The sequence below is a fragment of the Mastigoproctus giganteus genome, chromosome 9 (genome assembly GCF_048544385.1).
Source record: "Mastigoproctus giganteus isolate SK-2022 chromosome 9, ASM4854438v1, whole genome shotgun sequence".
In the NCBI taxonomy this organism is placed as follows: domain Eukaryota; kingdom Metazoa; phylum Arthropoda; class Arachnida; order Uropygi; family Thelyphonidae; genus Mastigoproctus; species Mastigoproctus giganteus.
In genome coordinates, this window is record NC_143583.1 from 167,672,708 (window position 1) to 167,695,297 (window position 22,590).

General features: G+C 35.6%; 1 protein-coding gene and 1 long non-coding RNA gene across 3 annotated transcripts in view; one reads left to right on the forward strand and one right to left on the reverse strand.

The window, feature by feature from the left end:
- Positions 1–4,068, forward strand: part of LOC150080875 (uncharacterized) — an 84,863-nt gene extending 80,795 nt beyond the window's left edge. The window contains exon 3 of the long non-coding RNA XR_016547430.1: positions 3,907–4,068. This is a non-coding gene — a long non-coding RNA (uncharacterized LOC150080875). The remainder of the gene's footprint in view (positions 1–3,906) is intronic.
- Positions 4,069–4,279: 211 nt separating this feature from the next.
- RabX6 (RAS oncogene family member RabX6) overlaps positions 4,280–22,590 on the reverse strand; it is a 72,841-nt gene continuing 54,530 nt past the window's right edge. For both annotated transcript variants that reach the window (XM_090381986.1, XM_090381987.1), the window contains exon 3: positions 4,280–5,056. In XM_090381986.1, coding sequence (XP_090238112.1) covers positions 4,622–5,056 — 435 coding nt within the window. In that variant the 3' untranslated portion in view covers positions 4,280–4,621. The remainder of the gene's footprint in view (positions 5,057–22,590) is intronic.

The following is a 22,590-nucleotide window of genomic DNA, read 5'->3' on the forward strand; positions in this document are numbered from 1 at the left end:
TATCACATAATACCCCTCTTCAATAATTTTAACAAGTTCTTTTTTGAAAGTTTCGGCTCCTTGATCTGCACTAGCGGCTTCTCCCTGGATTTTAAATATATTCTACCAGCCCTTACCAGTTTTAAATGGTTCCACATTTTTTTTTTTTTAGGCGAGTTTTCTTCAGATCATCATATTGGCTAATCTCTTTCTCTCTCTCTTTTTTTTTTTTTAAATATTTAACTTAACTGACTTCTGCATTGGAATATTATCTTCAATAAAATTAGTCTTTCCATTTCAATCCTAATAGCCGGCCTAGTCCTAGTTGCTTGCAGTGGAACAGCTATCTTTCCCGCTGATAAAATTAATTTTTTATAACTGTTCTTACAGTTAAACTTGCAAGTTCTAAATTATGGCACACATCTGCTCGTTGACTGGAATCGATTCGCTTCAAAACGTCTAATTTAATTTTCAAATTCAGTCTTTTTCTTACATTTATAGTCTTCGTACTGCACCCAGAAGTTGTTGCTTTTTCATTCCTGTCGGTCATTATTAGCTCTTCGAAAATATAACCGCGTTGGTTGAATTAATTATGATACAATGTTCAAGTAAACTTTCCGTTATGCACAATGTCTAATACTGTACTGAGTGATGACTAGACTTCGGATAAATGCATATAACCCAAATATTACAAGCAATATATTTGATCATTTTTTAAAATGTTGATCTCGGAACTACGTAACAAGTCACTGTACTGCAATTAAATTAGCGTGCGAGAAAATTTCACTGAGCGTGGGAAAATTCCTCAAGTCGGCGTGGGAAACGTTTTAATGCTGTTTTGCTATTCATTTTCAAGCTATGGACTCCATCAAATGAAACGATTTTGTTAAATATGTCAAAAATGTAATCTGTAAAAGAGCGTTATAGTGATCTGTGACAGCGTTATAGTCAGATACGGGTTATAATATAAGAACAGCGTTATAGCGAATCAGCGTAAAGCAAACCGCGTTATAACGGGGGGCCTGCTGTATATATCATAGGCCTCTGTGTCACCCATTAATTTATATGTATCCCATGCATTTTTCTTCTCTTCCACATGTCTCATTAGTTCATCTGACATTCATTTAGGCCTAAACCTTGAACAATATTTCTTAATTATTATGAAAAGCCTAGTAGCTTCCGAGATTAATTCTCTGAATGCTTCTCATTTTGAATTTGCTGTTGGTAACGTCCCACCATATAAAATTTAAATACTGTCTCAGACCTCTGTGTGAATGTAGATGACATTCACACAGAGGTCTTTAACAAAAGCAAAAACCCTTCCCTTTATCCCCTGGTAGTAGTTCTCTTTGAGTAAATCCCACTTCAGCACACTGTGATTACTGTCACCTATTGGCTCCTTTATCTGCAGATTTTTAACGCATGAAGAATCACTACTGATAATCAGATCAAGAGCATTACTCCTTCTAGTTGCCTCCCGAACATGCTGCTGCTGTAGAAAACAATCATCCAATAAATCCACAAAAGCTTTGCTAGTGTGTGAGTACCAACCCACGAATTCCAGTCAATATCTGTGAAATTAAAATCCACCATTATAATACTCTCTGATTTACTGGCCCACTCTGTTTCACTGTACAGTTGTTTATTTTACTGATCGGAGTCATTAGGCCTATAACACTCCTCCTCTCATTTTTCCTTTCCCAGTGCTTATGTCACACCAAACTGACTCAAAACTGCAACATCCAGCTATATCAATTGGCTGTACATCCTTGGATTTTGTTTCTTAACTAATAGCATAACCCTTCCTGTATACATTGTACTCCTCAAATTCCATTTCTGCATTCCTTATATCTATGTGACACCATGTCTCTGATATCCCGACAATATCTGCCTTTGATGTTTTGACCAACACCTCAAATTCATCAATTTATTTAACAATCTCATAGCATTGGTATACACACAATATACATGCACCTGTTCCTATTCTTAACTATCCTAACACAGCTCCATGTGTTTACTTGTACTGCACTGACTCCCAGCAGTCTAAAATCCCTTGCCTCTCGTTTTCCAATAGAAGCAGTGCAAGAATCACTTTCACCTCTGCCAGTGGCCACTGTTAATCTGTGTATCCCCCAAGTTAGCAGTTTTCCAACCCACCTAACACTGCCTTGATAGCATCAGCAAATATTCTTGCACCCTTTCTATTTAAATGTATCCCATCCCTGTAGAAGCAGTCTCTCCTGTTAATAAGCACAGACCAGACTGAGAAGAATTCTACCCCTTGAGCCTTGCACAATCTCTCCATGGCTGAATTGATTGATAAGGCTCTCATCATATACTCCCTCCTATCGTGTCTGGGCAGAATTGCAGACACTTTCAAATTCAACCCTAATTCGAGACTTTTTTTAGTGATCTGTACTTGTTAAGTAATTCCCTGGTCTCTTAATATCATTAGTGCCAACATGTACAACAATATCATCAACCTTTGCCCTGGCCGGCATACCTTGGTCCTATTCCATCTATCCTTTTTGCACATTATGTTCCCTGTTTCTCTGACAATAGTCACTGACAATTACTAGTTCCTCTGGGACCAGCGCATTCTGCCCTGGAGGTTGCCACTGTGTTGCGTGATGTTCAATTTTGCAAGCTCTGGCGTTGATGTGGGCAGCTGAGAGCTTGATGGCCCCCTCAATTTAGATCCATCGATTGTATTCACTCTGTCCTTCAAAGCTCTCATATAGGTCCCCATAACATCGCTGAGTTGTCACCTGATTTCCTTACATCGTGCACACACACACATTCCCCTTGGCAATATAATGTCCCATTCCTGATTGTTCCACAAACATCAAGCAAGCAGTACATTTTAAAAGGCTGTGATTTAGAGCACAACTGCCCCCTCCTCAGTTCTCCCCTGAGCCACAGCACTCCCACTAGCTTGAGCCTTATGCTTTGCTGCTCTGGTTTGAGTCATGATTTCAATACAAAATTATAACCCTAAACTTATATCCCAATTGCAGTTATAACGCGCTATATATATATATATATATATGTATTTTTTTTTTTTTTTTCCAGTATCGAGTATTATCTTTGAGTTTTGTTATACAACTTCCGTATCTCCTATCAAGTTATGTATTAATTAATAATTTTACGTTTGTAAAATCTAAGTCGTTATATGTATTTAGTTAAAAAAGTACAATTTAACTGACAATGAAGCTTAACAAATTTTATTGATTAATTGATAATACTAAGCTAACATATTTCTAATACTGTGCTATGTGTTTCGCTATCTCGTTTTACCTTATGCTATCTAGTTCAGGATATACGTTGTATCGTATAACAATGGTGCAAGTTATGGACAGTAAGTATTAACTTTCAAAATCGTATTATCTAAATTGAAAATAAACCAAGGAGCTTGACTAGGTCTATAAGCTACTTATAGAAATAATTTAATATAACAATTAAGTCAATAAAAAGGCTAAATATAAAAACTTAGCATTCACCAGAGCTGCAAAAACTTGTAAAACATGTGGATTTGATATCCTTACCAATACTCAAGCTTCGCTGCATCTACATCCAGCTTCGTTAACCAGCATAACATTAGTGATCATCAAATGTTTGGTGAAAAATTAACAAGGCCTTAAAAACTAAATAATTATTAGTTTTTCAATGAAGCCAAAGAGAAATATGTTGCATTGTTAATTCTTTTAGTGGTTAACTGCATCCATCATCAGAAGAGCATCTTGAATGAAATAAAATCCTTTCCTAAAACTTAATTGACAGCACCATACTTTTTCTGTGATGGTGTTGAAGGATATTCACAGTAATTTGTATTCATTCAGAAATGCTTAATTATTTACCTATTTAAGAATAGATTATAATATTTTGATATTTATTAAATGATCTTATTCCTTTTGTTTTTATCTGCAGGTTCCTCGAGTTGATGAGCCGAAAGAGCTCTGGAGGAAGATTCTGGAGTTTGCCGAGCAATACAGAAAACCACCTAGTGACAAATCATGAAAAATTCCAACTAAATTTTATTAATAAATTTGACAGTAATGGAAAGGCTTATGAGCAGTACAGAGATTAAAAAAAAAAAAAATAATAATAATAATAACAATAATCATGTGTATATATGTGTGTAATATATTTATAGTACAAAATGTAATGTTCTTTAACGAGTCAATGACTCTACACTGTAAGAGGAATTACCTCTTTGGAACATAAATTTAAAATTTTTCAGATAAGACAGGATTTTTTTTTTTTTTTTTTTTGAATACATGCTCTAAAATACTTTTTTTTTTTTTTACAGTAAAACTGTCAGTCCCTTGCACTTCATATAATTTGAGCTCATGATAAAAATCTTATCTACAATTAACAACTCAGCACTGATGTTAAAGACTAGCTGCTGCCCTAATTTAATCAACATCCATTATATACTACAATGCAAATTAGAAACAGATTACCAGTTGTTCATGATTGGAATAATTAATGCCTACATAAGAAAAGTCATTAAAAATTCTCAATATGGACAGTAAAGTTAGTATAGAAATCTTTTGTCAGTATAGTCACATTTTTACTGCTTCATTTTCTGTATCACACTTTAATTGCAAATTTTCTTTGTTCGAAGTACGGCTTTGACTGCCTAACATGAGCAAGACTGTTGAGGTTCATCTTGATCAGTTACCCTGAAGGAATCTTTCATGTCTTGTTCAATATCTTTAACACGACATGACTGGACAAGTTGAGATGCAATGTCCAAAAACATTTCTTCAATTCCGGCACCAGTTTTGCATGAAGTTTTGTAAACACCACTAATTAGGTTATGACACTGTTCACAGAAGGCTTCAATGTCACTATCAGTGACATATACATGATTTAGTAAATCAGTTTTATTTCCACATAAGAAAATTTTGGCACTCTCTGCATAGGTAACAATATCAAGTAAGTGCTGGGAGAGTATGTTGAAAGAGTCAGGATTGTCAAAACTGAATACCAGTATGGCAGCTTCTGCAAATTTGTAGTAGCTACTTGTAATCGATGCAACACGTTCCATACCACCAGTGTCCCAAAGCTGGAGCTGAAAATATAAAATTTACATTTCTATTCATAAAAGTAATCTCTCTCAACATGATGATTCTAAGTTCCAGGAGCTTCAAGTCTTAGCTCTTAAAGTACTTATCGAAAAGAGTTGAAACTTTGGAATATTTCTATATATGGGCATGTGCTTGAGATGTTACATTTACATAATGCGAGTTTGTGCCAGTAGAATAATTATTAACATTTACAAAGAACAAAACTGAGAATGTGGAGAGTTAGCATTAGTACATGTGAGAAAACTGACATATGTAGAATTTCCTTCATAGTCCATGTTTCAGTAAAGCCATGAGCAGTTTGAGACCATGGGTAGCACGTATGATATTTGATGTATAGGATGACCATGTACTGTCCTGAAAATTGTCGCTGATGTTCACTGCAGAAAGTACCAATCTAAAAATGCCACTAGTACCTGTGCCATTTCTCATTATTGGAAGTGCTTGTATCCACATTCATAAACAAGTTTTTGTATAACTTCTGTCAGGTTTAAGCACGTGACTATGGCACACATTGACTTCAACACCATGACTTCTTACAAACTGTGCTATGGCCACATGAAGTAGTTTCACTTTGTAAAATAGTATAAAATAATTGTGAAACATACAAAATTGTCATTTTGTATCAAATCCACACAAACTTCTTTTCAAGATGTAAAAGTTTGGTGTGTGTTCCTGCTTTTGAGGAATTAATGAACACAAATGTGCACTATCATAACAGCATGGTACCACTAATTGTTACCTAGTGGTGCCATGCACAGTAAAGAGTTTAACAAAGGTCATTTTCAGGATAGATGGTGCTCTTCTACTTGTTGACTGACAAGCTAAGGATATCCTTAATGAACACTTATTTGTGGATAAGATCCAATCACTTGTCTCTCCTCTTTGTTGGACTTAAAACCAGCAAAATTCTGGTATTGGGAATAGCTGAAGTCTAGAATTTATACAGGAGTCTGCACAACAGGACTGCAAGTAAATATTAGTTATATTGTTGTAAATATTAGTGGTAGTTATTGAAGGAATGTTATGTGAAGCCTGTAATGGTAAAAACATTTTCTGATAATTTTCTTCTTTTTGTGTTGGTTTATTTTACCTTTTCATAGTCATCTTGCACTTGGTGGCACAAACTTGAACTATGCAATCTAACATCAGAATCTCAAACGTATGCCTAATATGGAATATGTCATTTCAATTTTTATTCTGAGAGAGATAAGACCTAAAAAAACTGGAAGTGAATTTTTAAAAATTTTTTTTTTATAACCACCCTGTGTGTGTGTGTGACAGAAGAAATTCCAATATATAAATATCTTGTGTGAATAAATTTTAGAATGTGAATTATTTGCATACACACAGGATGAATGAAAATCACAACTTATTTTTAAAATGCTGCTGGAGAGGTGCAAAATGACAAAATATATTTACCAAATTATGCTTATTAAAGAATTATACCATTTAATATCCAACACTATAGATATGTAATGGCTGGAAAACTGAGTATCCGTGCTACTGATCAAGGAAGGAATGCAATATTTCTGTGGCTAACAGAACGTGCGGTGAAAGATCACACATCAGATGAGACCATTAAGCCACTACATGCTTTTTTTTTTTTAAAAGCCTTAATAAATCTATTAAGCAGAGAAAACTTTTGAAAACAGAACTAAAGTGGAACTTAAGTGGCAACAGCCATTACTAGAGAAGACTAATCTGCACAGAAGTGGTGGGAAAGAACCAGAGATGTCCCAAAATGACAATATGGTGCACAACAGAATTTTCAGCCCACACATTTTATCTGATACAATGTTCAAAAAGATACCTCACTATGCTTCAAAATTCTGAACCATACGACTATGGCACATCTTGATTGTGCATTTTCAAATGTGCAGGAAATGATCTTAATGACACTGTTCCACCATACTTTCAGTATTCTGTGCAACTGACTTAATAATTTCCCTAAAAAAGGGAAGGGTAGGCATGAACCAACAGTGGCCTGCAAGGAGTCCTGATTTGATTGATGGATTTTTTTTATTGAGAATGCCTGTTGATTTGAATGTATTAAGTAAATAGTTAAAACTTGTCTAACACGCATTGTTTGATTAAATCTTTTATGTTGCATAGTACTCCAACAATAACTTTCAAAAAATAGGCAGTGAATTTCAAATCGCCTTAACTGGCACTCCTAGAACAAAATAAGTTTCCAAAACCTCAAATACAGTTTATTAGTGATAACTGTAATCAGAAATGTCCAGTTTGTCAGTTAACAGGAATAACATCACATATAATATAAAAGAAATACTGTGGGAATTATGTCTATTAGAAATAGCACAGGAAAGCATGCTAAGATCAAGTGTATTACAGATAACTAAAAATAAACAAATCATGTTTGTAAGTGTTCAACAAAAGAAACTTGATTACAACAGAACACAAAAAGCATTTCTTGATCATTTTTTTTTTTTTAAACAATAATATATTAAAAAGTTACAACCAGTCCAAAATGTGAACCAAAATGTGAAATCTTCATTAGAGTAGGGTGAATTTTTTCCCCTTATTACTGAAAATGATGCTATAAGTGTAACTACTTAAGCATCCACAAATAATTGTTCATATTTTTCTTGTTTTTTGCACTTTGTGCAAAATGCAATTTCATTTAAAATTTTTATGAAGGTTAAATTATTCCATACTGTATTGCAATAGTTTTAGTTGTTTTTACACTTGTGGATGTTTTTTGCAGTAAGTATTGAATGATGAATCTAAAAATTATACCAATTTTTGCAATTTTTTTCCCCTTTTATTTTTTATGAATGTAGGTCAGTTGAAACCTTGCATTTATATGAAATGCTATAAAGTACGAGAGGTGTTTGAAAAATTCTGAGACTGGCTGTGCTGCAATGGAATGGCTGGCAGTACTTAAAGATGTTGGTTAGCAACATGCAAGTTGCAATTAAACCTAATTGTTTATATTTGCAAATCACAAAGTATGTTTTTCAATGGCAAATGCAAATGATATTTCATATGCTTTGAGGCAAAGGCATATTTGTGAGAAGCTAGGAAAAGTGGCAAGCTTATGGACTGGATGTGATAAGTGGTGTATCTGTATTCATGTAGGGGAGACATTTTAAGGATAACAAGGTGACCTGTTAAGGATGAACCTCAGTAAGCCAAACCAAACACAGATGTTATGAATTTGAATATGGAACTTTTTTGAAGAGGATGAGACCAAATTGTGAACTGATGCTCATTTGCTGTAACTATGGTATCATTTGAGAGATGCTGTTCAGGAAAGGAGCAGGGATATTGAATAAACTAAAGTTTCTACTACAGTATAATGCTTGAATGCACTCTGCACAAGCAGAATTAACTGCCACTAAAGGTACATTACTAGAACAGCCACCCAACCATCCATGCAATTTAAAGTGAAATTGCTACAACCTCTATACTGAAGAGCATATAAAAATGGTCTGTTGCACATACAAGGCCAGTCATTATATAAGTAATGCACTGGTGTTTTATAACTGAAGATATGAATGGGCAAAGTGGAGTTCCTGTTCAAATTGGGCAAACAGTTGGCCACATCTATACACTGAGACTCCTGGTAGTCTATGGAGACCAGACAATCAATCAAAGTAACGTCCACGGGTGACTCCAACGGGTTAGGGAGGTAATTTCAACATCAAGGACAAACCAAGAGCCAGAAAGCCATGGTCTGTCACAAACAGTGAAAATGGAGAAATCAATGACTAGCTTATTCAAAATGACAGATGCATAATCCCCATACAAGTGACAGGCAATGCAAAAATATCAAAGAGAAGTGTTCTGACCATCATCAATGGAATGGGATACAGAAAGATCTGTTCACAGTCTGTGCCTAAGCTGCTCATGCAAGAGATGATGGCTGCGAGGAAAGCGATCTGTGAAGATTTGATTCTGGCAGTCCTAACTGCTTTAAAGGAGTCATCACATGATGAAACATGGCTTTTCCATTATGACACACAAACCAAACGACAATCCATGATTTGATTTGGGTTTTTTTTGGCGCATTAGCAACTAAGGCTATAATGCGCCAAATCCGACAATCCATGAAATGGACTCATCTGGCAAAAGTAAAAACTTTCCCAATTGTCGACAAAGGTTATGGCCATCTTCTTCTGGCATCATTTTTATCAATTTCTTGGAAAGTGGAATAACCATCGACAAAGAAAGATACTACTTCTCCCTGGAAAAGCTTAATCGAGCTATCTGAGAACCAAAAGACCCAAACTGAATTGGCAGGACATCAAGTTTCATCAGGATAATGCAAGGCTACACACAGCACCCAGCTGGGGTGGAGCATAATGCCTCACCCATACTACTACATGGTAATGTGTTGGAGAGTTATATGGAATTCATTTTTGACATTAAAACATGGGTGTAAACATCAGCCTCTGATTTTTACCAAAGTGCATTCACTGTCTGGAAAGAATGCTGGAGGATATGCAGTGTTTGTGTTGGTCCTTACATTGAGTGGTATTTTATGTATGTGAAATATGGTTATGATATCTCAGATAATAAAGATATTATAGCTTATAATGTCTTATTTATTGACCTACCACCTATATTTATAAAGTGGATAGTATGTTGCAAGAGGTATGTGTGGAGGCTGTTGTTTCAAAATGGAAACCTGTTGCTAATAGCTCTGATTCTGAATAGGTGCAATCTCAGAATTTGTAACTCTTCTCACAGATTATGGCAGAGAAGTTCAAGAACGACAGAACTCTTTCCACAGGTGAATGCTAAACGGAAAACGATTAACAAGAAAGCACTAAGATCAGAAAAGATGACCCTGGCTGATGAGTTGAACAAGCTCTTCACTCATATATCCACACAAGCATATATATTTTTCTGGGAGGGGATTAATTTGGTAGTTGAACATAATTATGCAGCATTAAACAGTCTTTAGCAAAAAAAATAAGCAAGAAAAGATGAATGCTAAACTCTTTATCTATGATGATAGAAGCAGTTCCAGACAACTGGAAAGATGTACAAATTTCTTTCTTTATACACAAAGGCAAAGGGGGTTCTAAGAGAGCAACTACTGACTTTAGTCTGTCTTGTGTGGTGTGAAAAATTATGGAATATATGAAGTGTGTGGTACAGGGTTACCTCAATAATAACAATATTATAAGAGAGCCACGGAAGAATTGAATGCAAGAGATAACTTTTATATTTTAGTTAGATGATATATATAGCACTGTTTCCCAACTTTATTTTTTTAGATGTGGATCTACAAAAAATATTAAACTATACTTTTATACATGTAATTATATTAATAGCATTCTTTAAATGCAATATTTATAATTAATCTGTGTAATATATGTTAGGTCATTATAAGCATACTTGTATCTGCTGTCATTATAAAAGGGATTGTTGCCCACTACAAACAAAAGCTTTGTTTTTTTTTTTTTTTGCCTCATGTCCCAGAGTCCACATTTGTAAGTTACAAAGACAACAGGTTCAGAAATACTGATATACAGGATCTTCACAAGTAAGGAAAAAGGATGTCATCAGAACTGCATTTAGAATATTGTGTTCAGGTCTTGGAGGCCACACTTGAAGAAATGCACTGAAAGAGTTCAAAGAAGGGAAACCAGATTGATGAGGGGTATTAACCTGATGCCCACATGAAGAATGGCTTAGAAGGTGTGGACTGCACCACATCTTGGGGGAGGGAACCCTGATAATGGTATGTAAGGTGCTGAAGGGAATCAGTAAAATGAATGAGGGAGTATGTATATTTTCACCGGAAGAAGACAAGAATAGAGCTCACAAATTCAAAATTTTGGGAAGTAACAGTAGACTGGATCTCGTGGAGTTTACTTTTGGGCAGTGTATTGCAAAACTGCCTGCCACAGCGGTAGAGGCAGAGAGTTTAGTAAAGTTAAATGGAAATGGTTAGCCATTTTTTTCCCAATAGGAAAGGTATGAGTGCTAAAGAATTTCTTTTCTTGGCAGATGCAGAAAAAGTCAGCTTGCTTCCTTGCATTGTTTTATAATACTAGATTTTAAAAAGGCCTTTGATGCGGTACTGTCTTAGTATAGTGCTACAATGGATATGGAGATAGTTATTTAGTAGAAGACAAAATAGTTATAGATGGACAGTTGCTCAAAATGGACCAATTACAAGTAGTCCTCAGAATTTTGTGGCAAATCCTTTCTGTTTTAATTTTCAAAGATTAGTGAAAGCATCAAATTTGCTGATCATATCAAAGTCAGTATTGTTAGCATCTCAGTGAATTTCATATGCATTAGCTTGATATGAGTTTTGATCAGTATCAGGTATGTGCTTTTTGTCCACCTCAGAGCTTCTAGTTCATTCTGTCTGTTTTGGAGTAGGATTTTTATCCCTAGGTATCATTAGTAGCACAATCACAGAATGTGTAACATGTTGCTGTGGAGAATTTCCTTGCTGAGGAAATAATGATCTTACCCAATCAGCTGTTGAAGTATCAGGAGGGACTGAACAGCCATAGGATGTAGCTTTTTAACTACTGGTGCATATGTCAATGATTTAGCAGGTAACAATTTTTTTTTTTTTTTTTGTTGCCTCTTGAAAGACTGACTCAATTTTATACTTTTGAAAATTTCTCTTTTCCAGTGGATGCAGTTCTTTGAAAAAGCTCTTTATTTACCTTGCACTTTGGATTTGAGTGGTACAATTTAATGTGTTCCTCTGATCTAAATGAAGTACAGATGGTAAACCTTTGCAGGCTGTTTATGAGTGACAAAATTTTTGGCAGTTACCAAGTTAGGAATGTAAGGTCAGACCTTGGCACTTTGGGCACCAAGCTTTTGCCAGCACATTCATTGTTTTGAATGTAAGGCTGATTTTACAAGTAGGGACAACCACCCCATCCTGTTTTTTTACAGGAATTCTATTAGAGCTTGCTATGTTTTGATCTTTTAATTTGTGTACCTGCAATGCAGGTCAGGTGCAATTTCAGTTTTTGAATGTAAATAACTTAATACAAAAATATTAACAATTAATTATTGTGTAATTTTAATTACACGTAACACTATTCCATTATTGATATTTTTATAAATTATGTACATTTTTTTCTAAACCCTTCTACACCCACAAATGAGTATTGGTAGTTTTTTTTTTTTTTCTTATTAAAATTTTTTTTTGAAATAAATTTAAGCACAATCCACACTTTTCTGACTGCATATAATGCATGGAAAATAGTTCAACATTAAAAACAAATGTCATATTGCTCTAAGTCAAAAGTACCAAAATAGTTATCTATTGTTGTCTTTTAAATCTTAATTATTTGGGAAATACAGCATATGTGTATAGTTGAGAATGGGAAAGTATGAAATAAGGTAACCATAAAACAGATGCATCTGTCAGTTAGACATCAGAGCAAAGCAAAAAATAGCATCTTAGAGTTCTTGGTAAACAAGTATAGCATTCACTGTGACGAATAGTTTAGCCATGCAAATTCAGGTGGGCAGAAATTCTGTATACAGAACCCTTTTCTGTACTAATGTACACAGCATCAAGCATTTAAATGATTTACTTTTTTTAGAAACACTTCCATGATGACCTATTATTGTAGTCTTCCCTTTTCAGAATTTCTGTCCATCTGAATTCATAAGTGTGATTAACTATTCACCATCTAACTATCATCATGTAAATTCCATGTGCATTTACCTAGACTCTGAGACAGGACTTTTACACTCTTCTCCCCTCTCTCATCAGACATGTAACCTCTATCTACAGCTATCTTTCTTAATTCTTTCCCCTTCTCATCCACACAGAGTAAGAAAGGGAAAAAATGAAGAGAAAGCCTGGATGTTTTTTAACTTTTCTCTTTGCATGCTCAGCACTAGATTTTCCTTACTTAACTCACTTAATTCTTGCTAATCAACCTGAACCTGAATATACACAGTTGGACCTCTATATAATGAAGTCAATCATTCCCTTGAAAAAAAATCGTTAAACAGAAATTTTTTAACCTACTAGCATGATGCACACAATATATTATAGTTAAGAATTGTTGTAAAATATTTGGTTATTTTTTATTGTAAACTGGATTATACTGCACACCGTTCATAAAAATGTTTGCATTTGTTTAAGCACTCAAATATATTTTCTGTTATATTTTCTTCCCACTGAAGGCCTCGACACAAAGTTCAAATGCTGCCAACATTTCTTGTTCGGAAGGTATATTGCCCTCATTTTCGTCCAATTCATCGTCGGTATTGTCACTAATTCTTTGAATACTCTGAAAAATGTTGGAGTCACTCGGATATTCAGTTGTTATGACATAATTATCAACTCCTAAAAATTTGTCAAGAACAATTTCTTCACTGATCAAACCTCGCTTGTAATTCTTCCCAAGACTGCTCAATGTCTTGTCTTGTAGTAGTTCATCCCTTTCATCACTGTTAATTAGCATTTTAGCAAAACCTGCTTTTACAAAACAATTCTTAATCGTTGTTTCCATTACATCTTAACTCCACACTTTTACCAATCTGATATGCAAATCTATAACAGAATCTATAGGTTGGTTGGTTTCTATTCTCAGTATGTGCCTACAGTAGTACATTTTCATATCCCTGGCCCTTTGGCTGCAATTTAGACGAGGTATTCGGAGGGAAGAAAATAAGCTTTGCACTTGTAAGTTTTGAAATTACTGAGTGAAGGTGGGCAGAGCAGATGTTGACAATCAACATGATTTTTCTGTTTTCTTTCATCTTTCTACTGAAATTTAAAATCCACTATTCAAAATTTTTTTTCTTTTCAAAACTGTTTCTTTCCAATGGGTATAGTGTTCTTAGATTGCAAATCCACTTTCATCAGAAATAACCTTTTCAAGTAAACCATCATCATCATCAGCCATTTTCAATCCACTGCAGGAAGAAGGCCTCTCCAGCAACTTTCCAGTTCCTTCTGTTTTGAGCACTGGCCATCCATTTACTACCTAAAAACTCATTAATTTCATCTATCCATCTTCACCTTTGTCTTCCAGGTTTTCTTCTAGCTCCTCTTGGGTACCATTCTGTTATTTTCTTAGTCCATCTGTCATCATGTCTTTGAGCTATGTGTCCTGCCCAAGACCATTTTAGTTCTTTAGTTTTGATAAGAATGTCCTTTACTTGAGTTTGCTGCTTAATCCATGTGTTTCTCTTCTTATCTAACAGTCTGATTCCCAATATAATTAGTTCCATTCTTCGCTGTGTAGTTCTCAGCTTCTCTTCCATTCTTTTGGCGAGTGCCCAAGTTTCACTTCCATAAGTCATGGTGGGGAGTATACATTGGTTCATTATTTTACATTTCAGACAAACTGGGATATTGCTCTTCAGTATGTGACTATATTTCCCGAATGCTATCCATCCAAAATTTATTCTTCTCTTGACTTCCAGCCATTTATCATTATTACAGCTAATAACTTGTCCCAGATAAGTATGTCTCCACCTTTTCAATTACTGCTCCTTCAATCATTATTTCCCTTTCAGTGGCATACTTGTTCATCATTACTTTTGTTTTAGCCATATTCATCTTTAGTCCAAAATCCCTACTAACTGTGCATAACTGATTAAGATTTTCCTCTAATTCTTTGGGATCATGGCTTATGACCACAATGTCATCTGCAAATCGTAAATGGTTTAGGTACTCTCCGTTCACATTGACTCCTTTCTGCGACCGGTCTAATCTTCTGAAAGCTTCCTCAAGGGCAGCAGTAAACAGCTTCGGAGATATTGTGTCTCCCCGTCGAACTCCTTTCTCGATTTTAAATTTGCTGCTGTCTTTGTCTAGTCTAATAAAGGAGGTAGCACTCTCATATATTTTCTTCAAAATCATAATATATGGGGTATCTATACCTTGTCTTTCCAGTGCCCGAAACATTGCCTTATGCTGTATGGAGTCAAATGCCTTTTCATAATATACAAATGCCAGGCATAATGGTGTTTTATATTCATTTGCTTTCTCCATTAGCTGTGATATTACATGAAGGTGATCCATAGTTGAGAATCCTGTCCTAAAGCCAGCTTGCTCTTTCGGTTGATTCTCATCAAGTATTCTTGCTAATCTGTTAGTAATGACCCTTGTGAACAACTTGTAGATGTGGGATAACAAGCTAATTGGTCTATAATTTCTGATTTATCTCCTTTCTTATGCAGCAAAACTATGATTGCATTATTCCACTGCTTAGGCATCACACCTTTTCAAATGCACTTTGTGAGAGCCTTGCCAGTTTTTGTGTTATGTCTCTTCCTCTTCCCCCGGGGCTTTCCGATTCTTCATTTTCTTCAATGCATGTTCTACCTCATCAGGAAGAATATCGGGTATGTCGTATGTGTTGCTACTTTGCAATCCATCCTCCCCACTGCTGGTATCATTCCCTCACTCCTTGTATAATTCTCTATAGTAGTCTTCTGCTATTTGAATTATGCCTTCTCTGCTGTTTATAAGTACACCATCGCTATTCTTCAGTTTCAGTATCATTTGTCTTTCTGCATTACTGCTCATGGCTGCCGATTTAAATCCTTTATTTTCTTAATGCTTGTTCTACTTTTCTTGTGTTAAATCTTCTTATGTCCCCTCTGAGTCTCTTTCTAATGGCTTTGCATAACTCAGTATACTCAATTTTCTCCCTGTCAGTGTTTTTCTTGCTCTTCATTTGTCGTCTTCGGTTCATTATGACAAGTGTTTCTTGACTTATTTTTTCTTCTTTGGATTTCTGTTTCCCTATAGGCTTCTTGGGCTTTATCACTTTCAGAAAGTTGTAATATTCCTCGTTGATATCTTGGTCCTGAGCAGTCTGCAGAAGCTCAAACTTGTTCTTAAGTTCCAGTACATACTGCTTTTTCTCCTCCTCTGTTATTTCAAAGACCTTTGTATTATTTACTCGAGTCAGTTTTTTCCTTTCCTACATCTATATCAAGTATATATCTTACCATTCTGTGATCACTTCCAACATTTACCTTATTCAGGACGGTAACATCATTCACAATATATCTTCTGTTAGTGAGGATGAAGTAGATTTCATTAGTTGTTAATCCACTTGGACTCTTCCATGCCCACTTTCTGTTCACCCTTTTCTTGAAAAAAAGTGTTCATTACTGACAATCCTTGAGATTCTGCAAATTCCACAAGTCTTTCACCTCTTATTTCTTTCACCAATTCCAAAATTTCCTATAGTTCCTCTTTCTGCGCTGTTTTGCCTTTTTCCAACCTTAGCATTGAAGTCCCCCATAATAATAGTGTAGTGGGTTTTCTAGAAGACTCAATTTCGGTGTACATTTCTTCAACCTCTTCATCATGGCTCGATGTTGGTGCATAAATCATTATAATCTTTAGCATTAGTCTTGACACCCTTGGTGATGTACTTTTGAATTCCAAAATGCTGTTTTTAAAATCTTTATGGACCAGAAACCCAACTCCACCTTCACTCCTTTCACTGTTTCCATTGGTGTACAGCAGATTTCCACTTGATAAACTTATAAGTGATTCATTTCTTCTTCCATCCAGCAAACCAGAACTGGCTTGGAATGTTTTATACCCCAGAAAAGATGCGTACTCCATAGCCTTATCGTTTATTAATGGCCCCGATATCGGCACATTTTGGTCTTGAATTAACTTCATCCACACACATCTGAAAAATATACACAACTTTCGATTCTACCTAATAATTCATGGAATATTACATCTGCCATTCTATGAACTCGATTTGAAACTGTATCATTACTCAAAGAAATATTTTTGGCAGAGCTAATCGAGGTAGCTTTCTGTTTTTCTGGTAAGACACTAGCAAGCACTTCTAATGATGACACTACACAATTTTTTTATTATTTCTCCACTAGAGTAAGGCAATGAATTCGTTGCAATTATAAATGAAACTTCATTCGCTAATACTGTACTTTACTACTATTAGCTTGACTTAAATTAAAAATATTTTTCTGTCTTTCAAGTTTCGTTTTTTTCTTGAAGTTCAGCCTTTCTAATATCACTAAATTGGGGAAAAGCTTCATGAAAATTCCTATGGCATATTTGGTAATGTCTTTCACAATTCAACTTCAATAGCCAGCCAAACACACCTGACCCACTACTATTATCTATTACCAAAAGGACTGAAATGCATACTTTTTAATTTTTTGTTTCTCTGCATTTGAAACATGTAGCTCTAAATCAGACGACTGTGAAGGTAGTGTTAGCGCATCATTTTTTTCCTTATCATGGTCGTTTTGGTTTCTTTTTAAAAACTTATGCACTTTGAAAGGGTTTAGTAACTCTAGTTAAATCTATTAAAAGAAAATACATTTAAGCATTTGCACATAAAATCAAAAGATTTCTTACTATAATACTTTCATCACCTTAAAATCAGCACTATGCATATATGGTACCTATTGGAGCAGGGCAACTGAGCAAAATCCAGAAGAAACCTGTTAAAATTAGAAACAGAACTGCATGAGGTAGTAGTATTCTCAGTCTGTAGCAACACTACGGCAAAAATGATCGTACTCTCAACAAAGTATTTCGTAAAATTTTTCTTACTAAATAAATGTCAAATTAATAATTAATAAGAAAAATTTTTTAAGAATACCAAAGTGCCAAACTTTCTCCATTTTAGAGATTGAAATGTCACAAAGTATATAATTTCCCTCCAATCACTAACAAAAAGGATTTTCTAGCAAAGAATGGCATGGATTTTTGTAGATTAGTTGAGTTGTGGAAAGTTGAGAAATAGAAAGCACCTTTTTTAAATACAAAGATTTATAAATAAATTTTTTAGCTTAAGCGAAGGTACTCACAAGCACAGATTTTAGGATTGGTCACGAGCAAAATTTATTTTTTAAAGAGCACAATGGTGCTTGTGAGCACCAGATTAAGAACCCCTGGTTTAAATTCTATACAGTTGAGACCAACGGATGGTGTTACCAACAGCAAATTCTCCACGGGAAGTATTCAGGGATATAGTCATAGAAGCACTATGATTCTAAATCATAATTTACCTTGACTTTAATGGTCAACCAATAAAGTCAAGGTAAATACAGCTTGTTTTTTTTTTTATTGTTTAAACACTTTTGCTGCCAACTTTTCCAATCTGGATTGAAAAGGGCAGAGGCATTTTTGGGCTTTTCTTCAAGGCTTAGACCTAAGTGGATGTCAGACACTGGCGAGACTTGTGGCAGAGAAGAAGATGCATATAAATTATCAAGCAATACAGATGCCTACATTAGATATAAACTAGTCTGTAATCAAGGTCACATGCATTTTTCTTCTTTACTTATTTTAAACACTAGAAAGAAAGGGATGAATCATATCAGTCCACCAGATGTGGGTTTAACTACTGATGATCCTGCTCAGGTTGTCGACAAACTGATTAGGTATTTTTCATTACATTCACATGATAAATTTTTTTTTTAGAGATGGGGATGCTGGAACTGTGCAAGGTTCTAACAGGGAGTTGAATAATTTTGTGATAACAGAGGAAAGTGAGAAGAGAAATTGTTCAAGCTAAAAGTAAAAAAGGCACCTAGGGTGGATGGGAAATCTCCAATTATGTTAAAGGTAGCAGCAAAAGAGAAAAAGCAAACCTTTAGCCATGATTATAAGAACATTGTTGGAGTTAGGTGAGGTCCCTGTGGACTGGAGATGTGTGAATGTATCCACAATTCACAAAAGGGAATCAAAGAGTGATATGAGTAATTACAGATCTGTTCCATGGGAAAAAAATGGAAGTGGAGTCAATGGTTAAAGAAATAATGTGGGACCATCTAGACAGGAGTGCAGTTATACTGCAGTCATAGTATGGGTTTGTCAATTATTAATCTTGTCTAGCCAGTCTGACTGGATACTATGACACAATAACAAAGGACATCATATACTTGAATTTCAGAAAAACTTTTGACACTGTTGCATTAAGGGTAAGTTACTGCTATGGATGAAGAGATGGTTGAGTGGGAGAAGACAGTAGCCATCAATGACACTGCTCTTCTTAGACTAATATTATTAGTAGAGTCTCCAGAGTTGAGTGTTAGGCCTATCGTTGTCTATATTTATTAATGTTTTGAAGAAAGCATATCAAGATCTAGACAAAGTAGGAAGACACTTCAACTGAGATGTGTCAGTTGAAGTTTAATATTGACAAATGCAAGATACTTCATATAGGGAGTATCAATGTACCAACTATGTGGCACCACACTCGGGGTATTGAAGAGTGAAAAGAGATCTGGTGGGAACTGTGCTGTCAGATATGAAGTTCTCTGAGTAGTGCTGACATGCTGCCAGGAAGGACACAGGCCTGTTATAATGGGTACAGAGAAGAGCAACAAGATTAGCAAGAAAACTAAAGGGTATTGAGACTAGGCACCGGCAAGGTCAGATTGAGGTGTTTAAACCTTTGAATGGATAGAGTAAGCTCAGTGCTGATGGAATCTTTCTTTTTGCTCAGACTAAACATGAGGGAGCATAAATTTAAACTGAAGAAGGATGTTGCATAGCACATGCGTGAAAATTTGCCTTCAGTCAGTTGGTAGTTGATTGTTGGAACAAACCCCCATCCAGTATAGCAGAGCTGTGTAGTTTGAAAAAAGAACTAGACAATGTCAGAAGAGATACAGGTGATATGGGAAGTGTTTTTTTCCCCCCCACCCTAATGTAGTAGAAGCTTGCTTTCTTGCATCACTTGTTACTTTTAATACTATTAAACTCCCTTCAAGTTTGTTAGAAACATTTAACTGAGCATTATATTGCCAAAAAGGAAAACACCAAATTCTGGGAGTTGGGCGATTCAACGTGTAAACCCTGGACAGAGGATGTTCAAAATGTTCCAGTAGCAATGAGGAGAGCTTGATCGTGAATTGGGTGTAGCCATCATAGTACACTGTTTCTTGCTGATGTATAACACTTGGGACCCATAATATAATTTAGATCAGGTAACTGCATAACTGAGGCAGAGTAAACTGCAGTGATCTGCTCTGGCTCCCCCATTATTGGACAAGATGGAATGCATGAGGTTCAGTCCCCTTGTGCATTTTGTCCACAGATGACCAATATGTGGTAGGTGGCAACTTATTATTGAATATAAGGCCCAAAAAGTTATTAGAATGATGTTGTCAGAGCTGGGGTTCTGTTTACAACAAAAATGTATGCAAACAGTTTTCTGAGGCAAGAATCAGAAACAAGAGCTGATGTGGCCATGCTGCAATTGCCTTTTGATGACTCTCATATTGCAAGACTGAAAAAATGCTAAAGTCATCTACAAAGAGGGCACTGTTTATGGCTGGAGGAAGTTGTTCAGTAATAGAATTAACATTTATAGCAAAAAGCATTAACACTTAGAACTGATTCTTGTGGAACTCCCTCTTCTTGGTAAATGGCTGAGAGAGAGCATGGATTCTATACAAACTTGGAATGACTGGTTGGAAAGGAAGTTTTTAATAAAGATGAAAATGTGTCCCCTAAGACAAATTATGTCTTTTAAAATTCCGAATCTCCAAGCTGTGTCATATGCCTTTTTCCATATCAAAGAAGACCGATGCCTGGTGTTCGTGTTTCAGGAAAGCATCACAAATAGAGGTTTCCAGTTGGATTAAATGGTCAAGTGTTGGCCTGTTCCTTTGGAAGCCACAATGTGTCCTGGAAAAGAGGTCATTAGCTTTTGGATACCACTTGAGTCTACCATTTTTCCACGTTCTTGCACAAGCAGCTGGTCAGAGCTATAGGACCGTAATTATTTGGTATTTTTGGATCAGCAAGTATGACTGCTTTGTGCCAGGAGTCTGGAAACTGCCCTTTGAGATATTCTATTGTAGAGACAGAGCAGATAATCCACAGATTCCAATGAAAGATGTTTAATCATCTCATAAATAGATATCTGTGCTAATAGCACTTGCTGCTTTCAGTTCCCACTGTATAAAAGGCTGGTTGTAGCCTTCACAGCCATTGGAGGAGAGTTTCAGTTGCTGTTTTTCAGATTTCTGCTTGAGGGCCAGAAACTCTGGGGTGTACGATGTTTTGGCAAACACTTCAGCAATATCCTCTAAGAGTGTTGGCAATTGCACATCATTATGCTGTAGGACTGATGAAGGGTGTGATGTGTATTTGCTCTTCATATTCCAGACTTTGTCCCAGATGACCTTTGGTGACAGAAAATTGGTGACAGAAAATAACCAAACATACATGTGCCAAAGCTGTTCGATTTTCTGTGGTAGGATGTTCACAAAATACCATCCACATTTTGTTTTGTGCGTTTCTTGCTGCTGCTACTTGGACAATATTTTCTGTGATGTACTTAACTGTGTCATTAATTGGCTCCTGGCTAATTGTGATGGTATTAAACATTGCCAGATGCTTAAAGGCATTCCAGTCAGCATGATCAATCTTCTACTGTGAGATATCCTAAACAATGAAAATGGTGGTTACCATGGGGAAATGATCACTATTGTAAAGGTTTTCTTGAACTTCCCATGTACAAACAGGGAAGAGTAAAGGGGAACATACAGAGCTCTATAGCAGTAAAAGCATGGGTAGACATGTTGAAGGCATCAGAACCCACATTTAGAAGGAGCAGGTCACTGTTTCGAGCATATGTTTGATAGTCCGACCCCTTCCATTGATGGCAGCACTACCCTACAGAATGTCTATTGAAACCCTCTAATAATGGAAAAGGGGATGGTAATTGCATAATGAAATCATCACAGTCTGACTGGTGGATGTCGTTCCCGGGTGGCAAATAGATTGAGCAGACAGAAGAAACCCTACTGAAAGACATAGCTACGGCCTCTATATTTGTGGTCAGTGCCGTAGCTTGAAAGGGGGGTTGGTTACCTACAAGGATGGCAACTCCTCCATGGGTAGGTCCATTTCCAATTCCTTAATGTCTTCTATTTTGATGGAAACCATGGCAGTTCCAATGCAGAAATTTAAATATGGACTTTATTTAGATTTGTTGGGTGTGTCTGTAGGCTTCTGGGTGGCAGAGGGCTTTGCTTTCTTAGTCTTTGATTTATCATTTTTTGGAAAGTATGGAAGTTGTCCAGTGCCCATATCTCCACACAAAGTTCCAAGACTGCATCATCATTTGTTTCCTTCACCTCTATTTCCATGTTTTCATTTGTTATGGGCAGGAAGTCAGGTTTTTTTTTTAGTTTTCTCGGTATTATTTTGTCTATTTAGAGGTGGAGCAGTAAGTGGTATTTATATTGAAGTGGTAGCTGATTGTTTTGTACTGGATTTTGAGTGTTCAATATGTAGGGTGCAATGGGAGCAAGATTTTTTTGGTGGAATTGTTATATTAGTTTGGGTTCCAACAGATTGCTTCCCTGCAACCTTCTGAGCATAGGTGGGCTTAAAATAGCAATAGAAGAACATTTTTTTATTATTATTATTATAATAATAATAATAAATAATAAATATTATATTAAAATTATATTATTATTATTATATATATTATATATATATAATATTATATTAAATTATATTATTAATTATAAATTATATTATATAATTTATAGAAAGTAAAGAAAAGACTGTCATGGG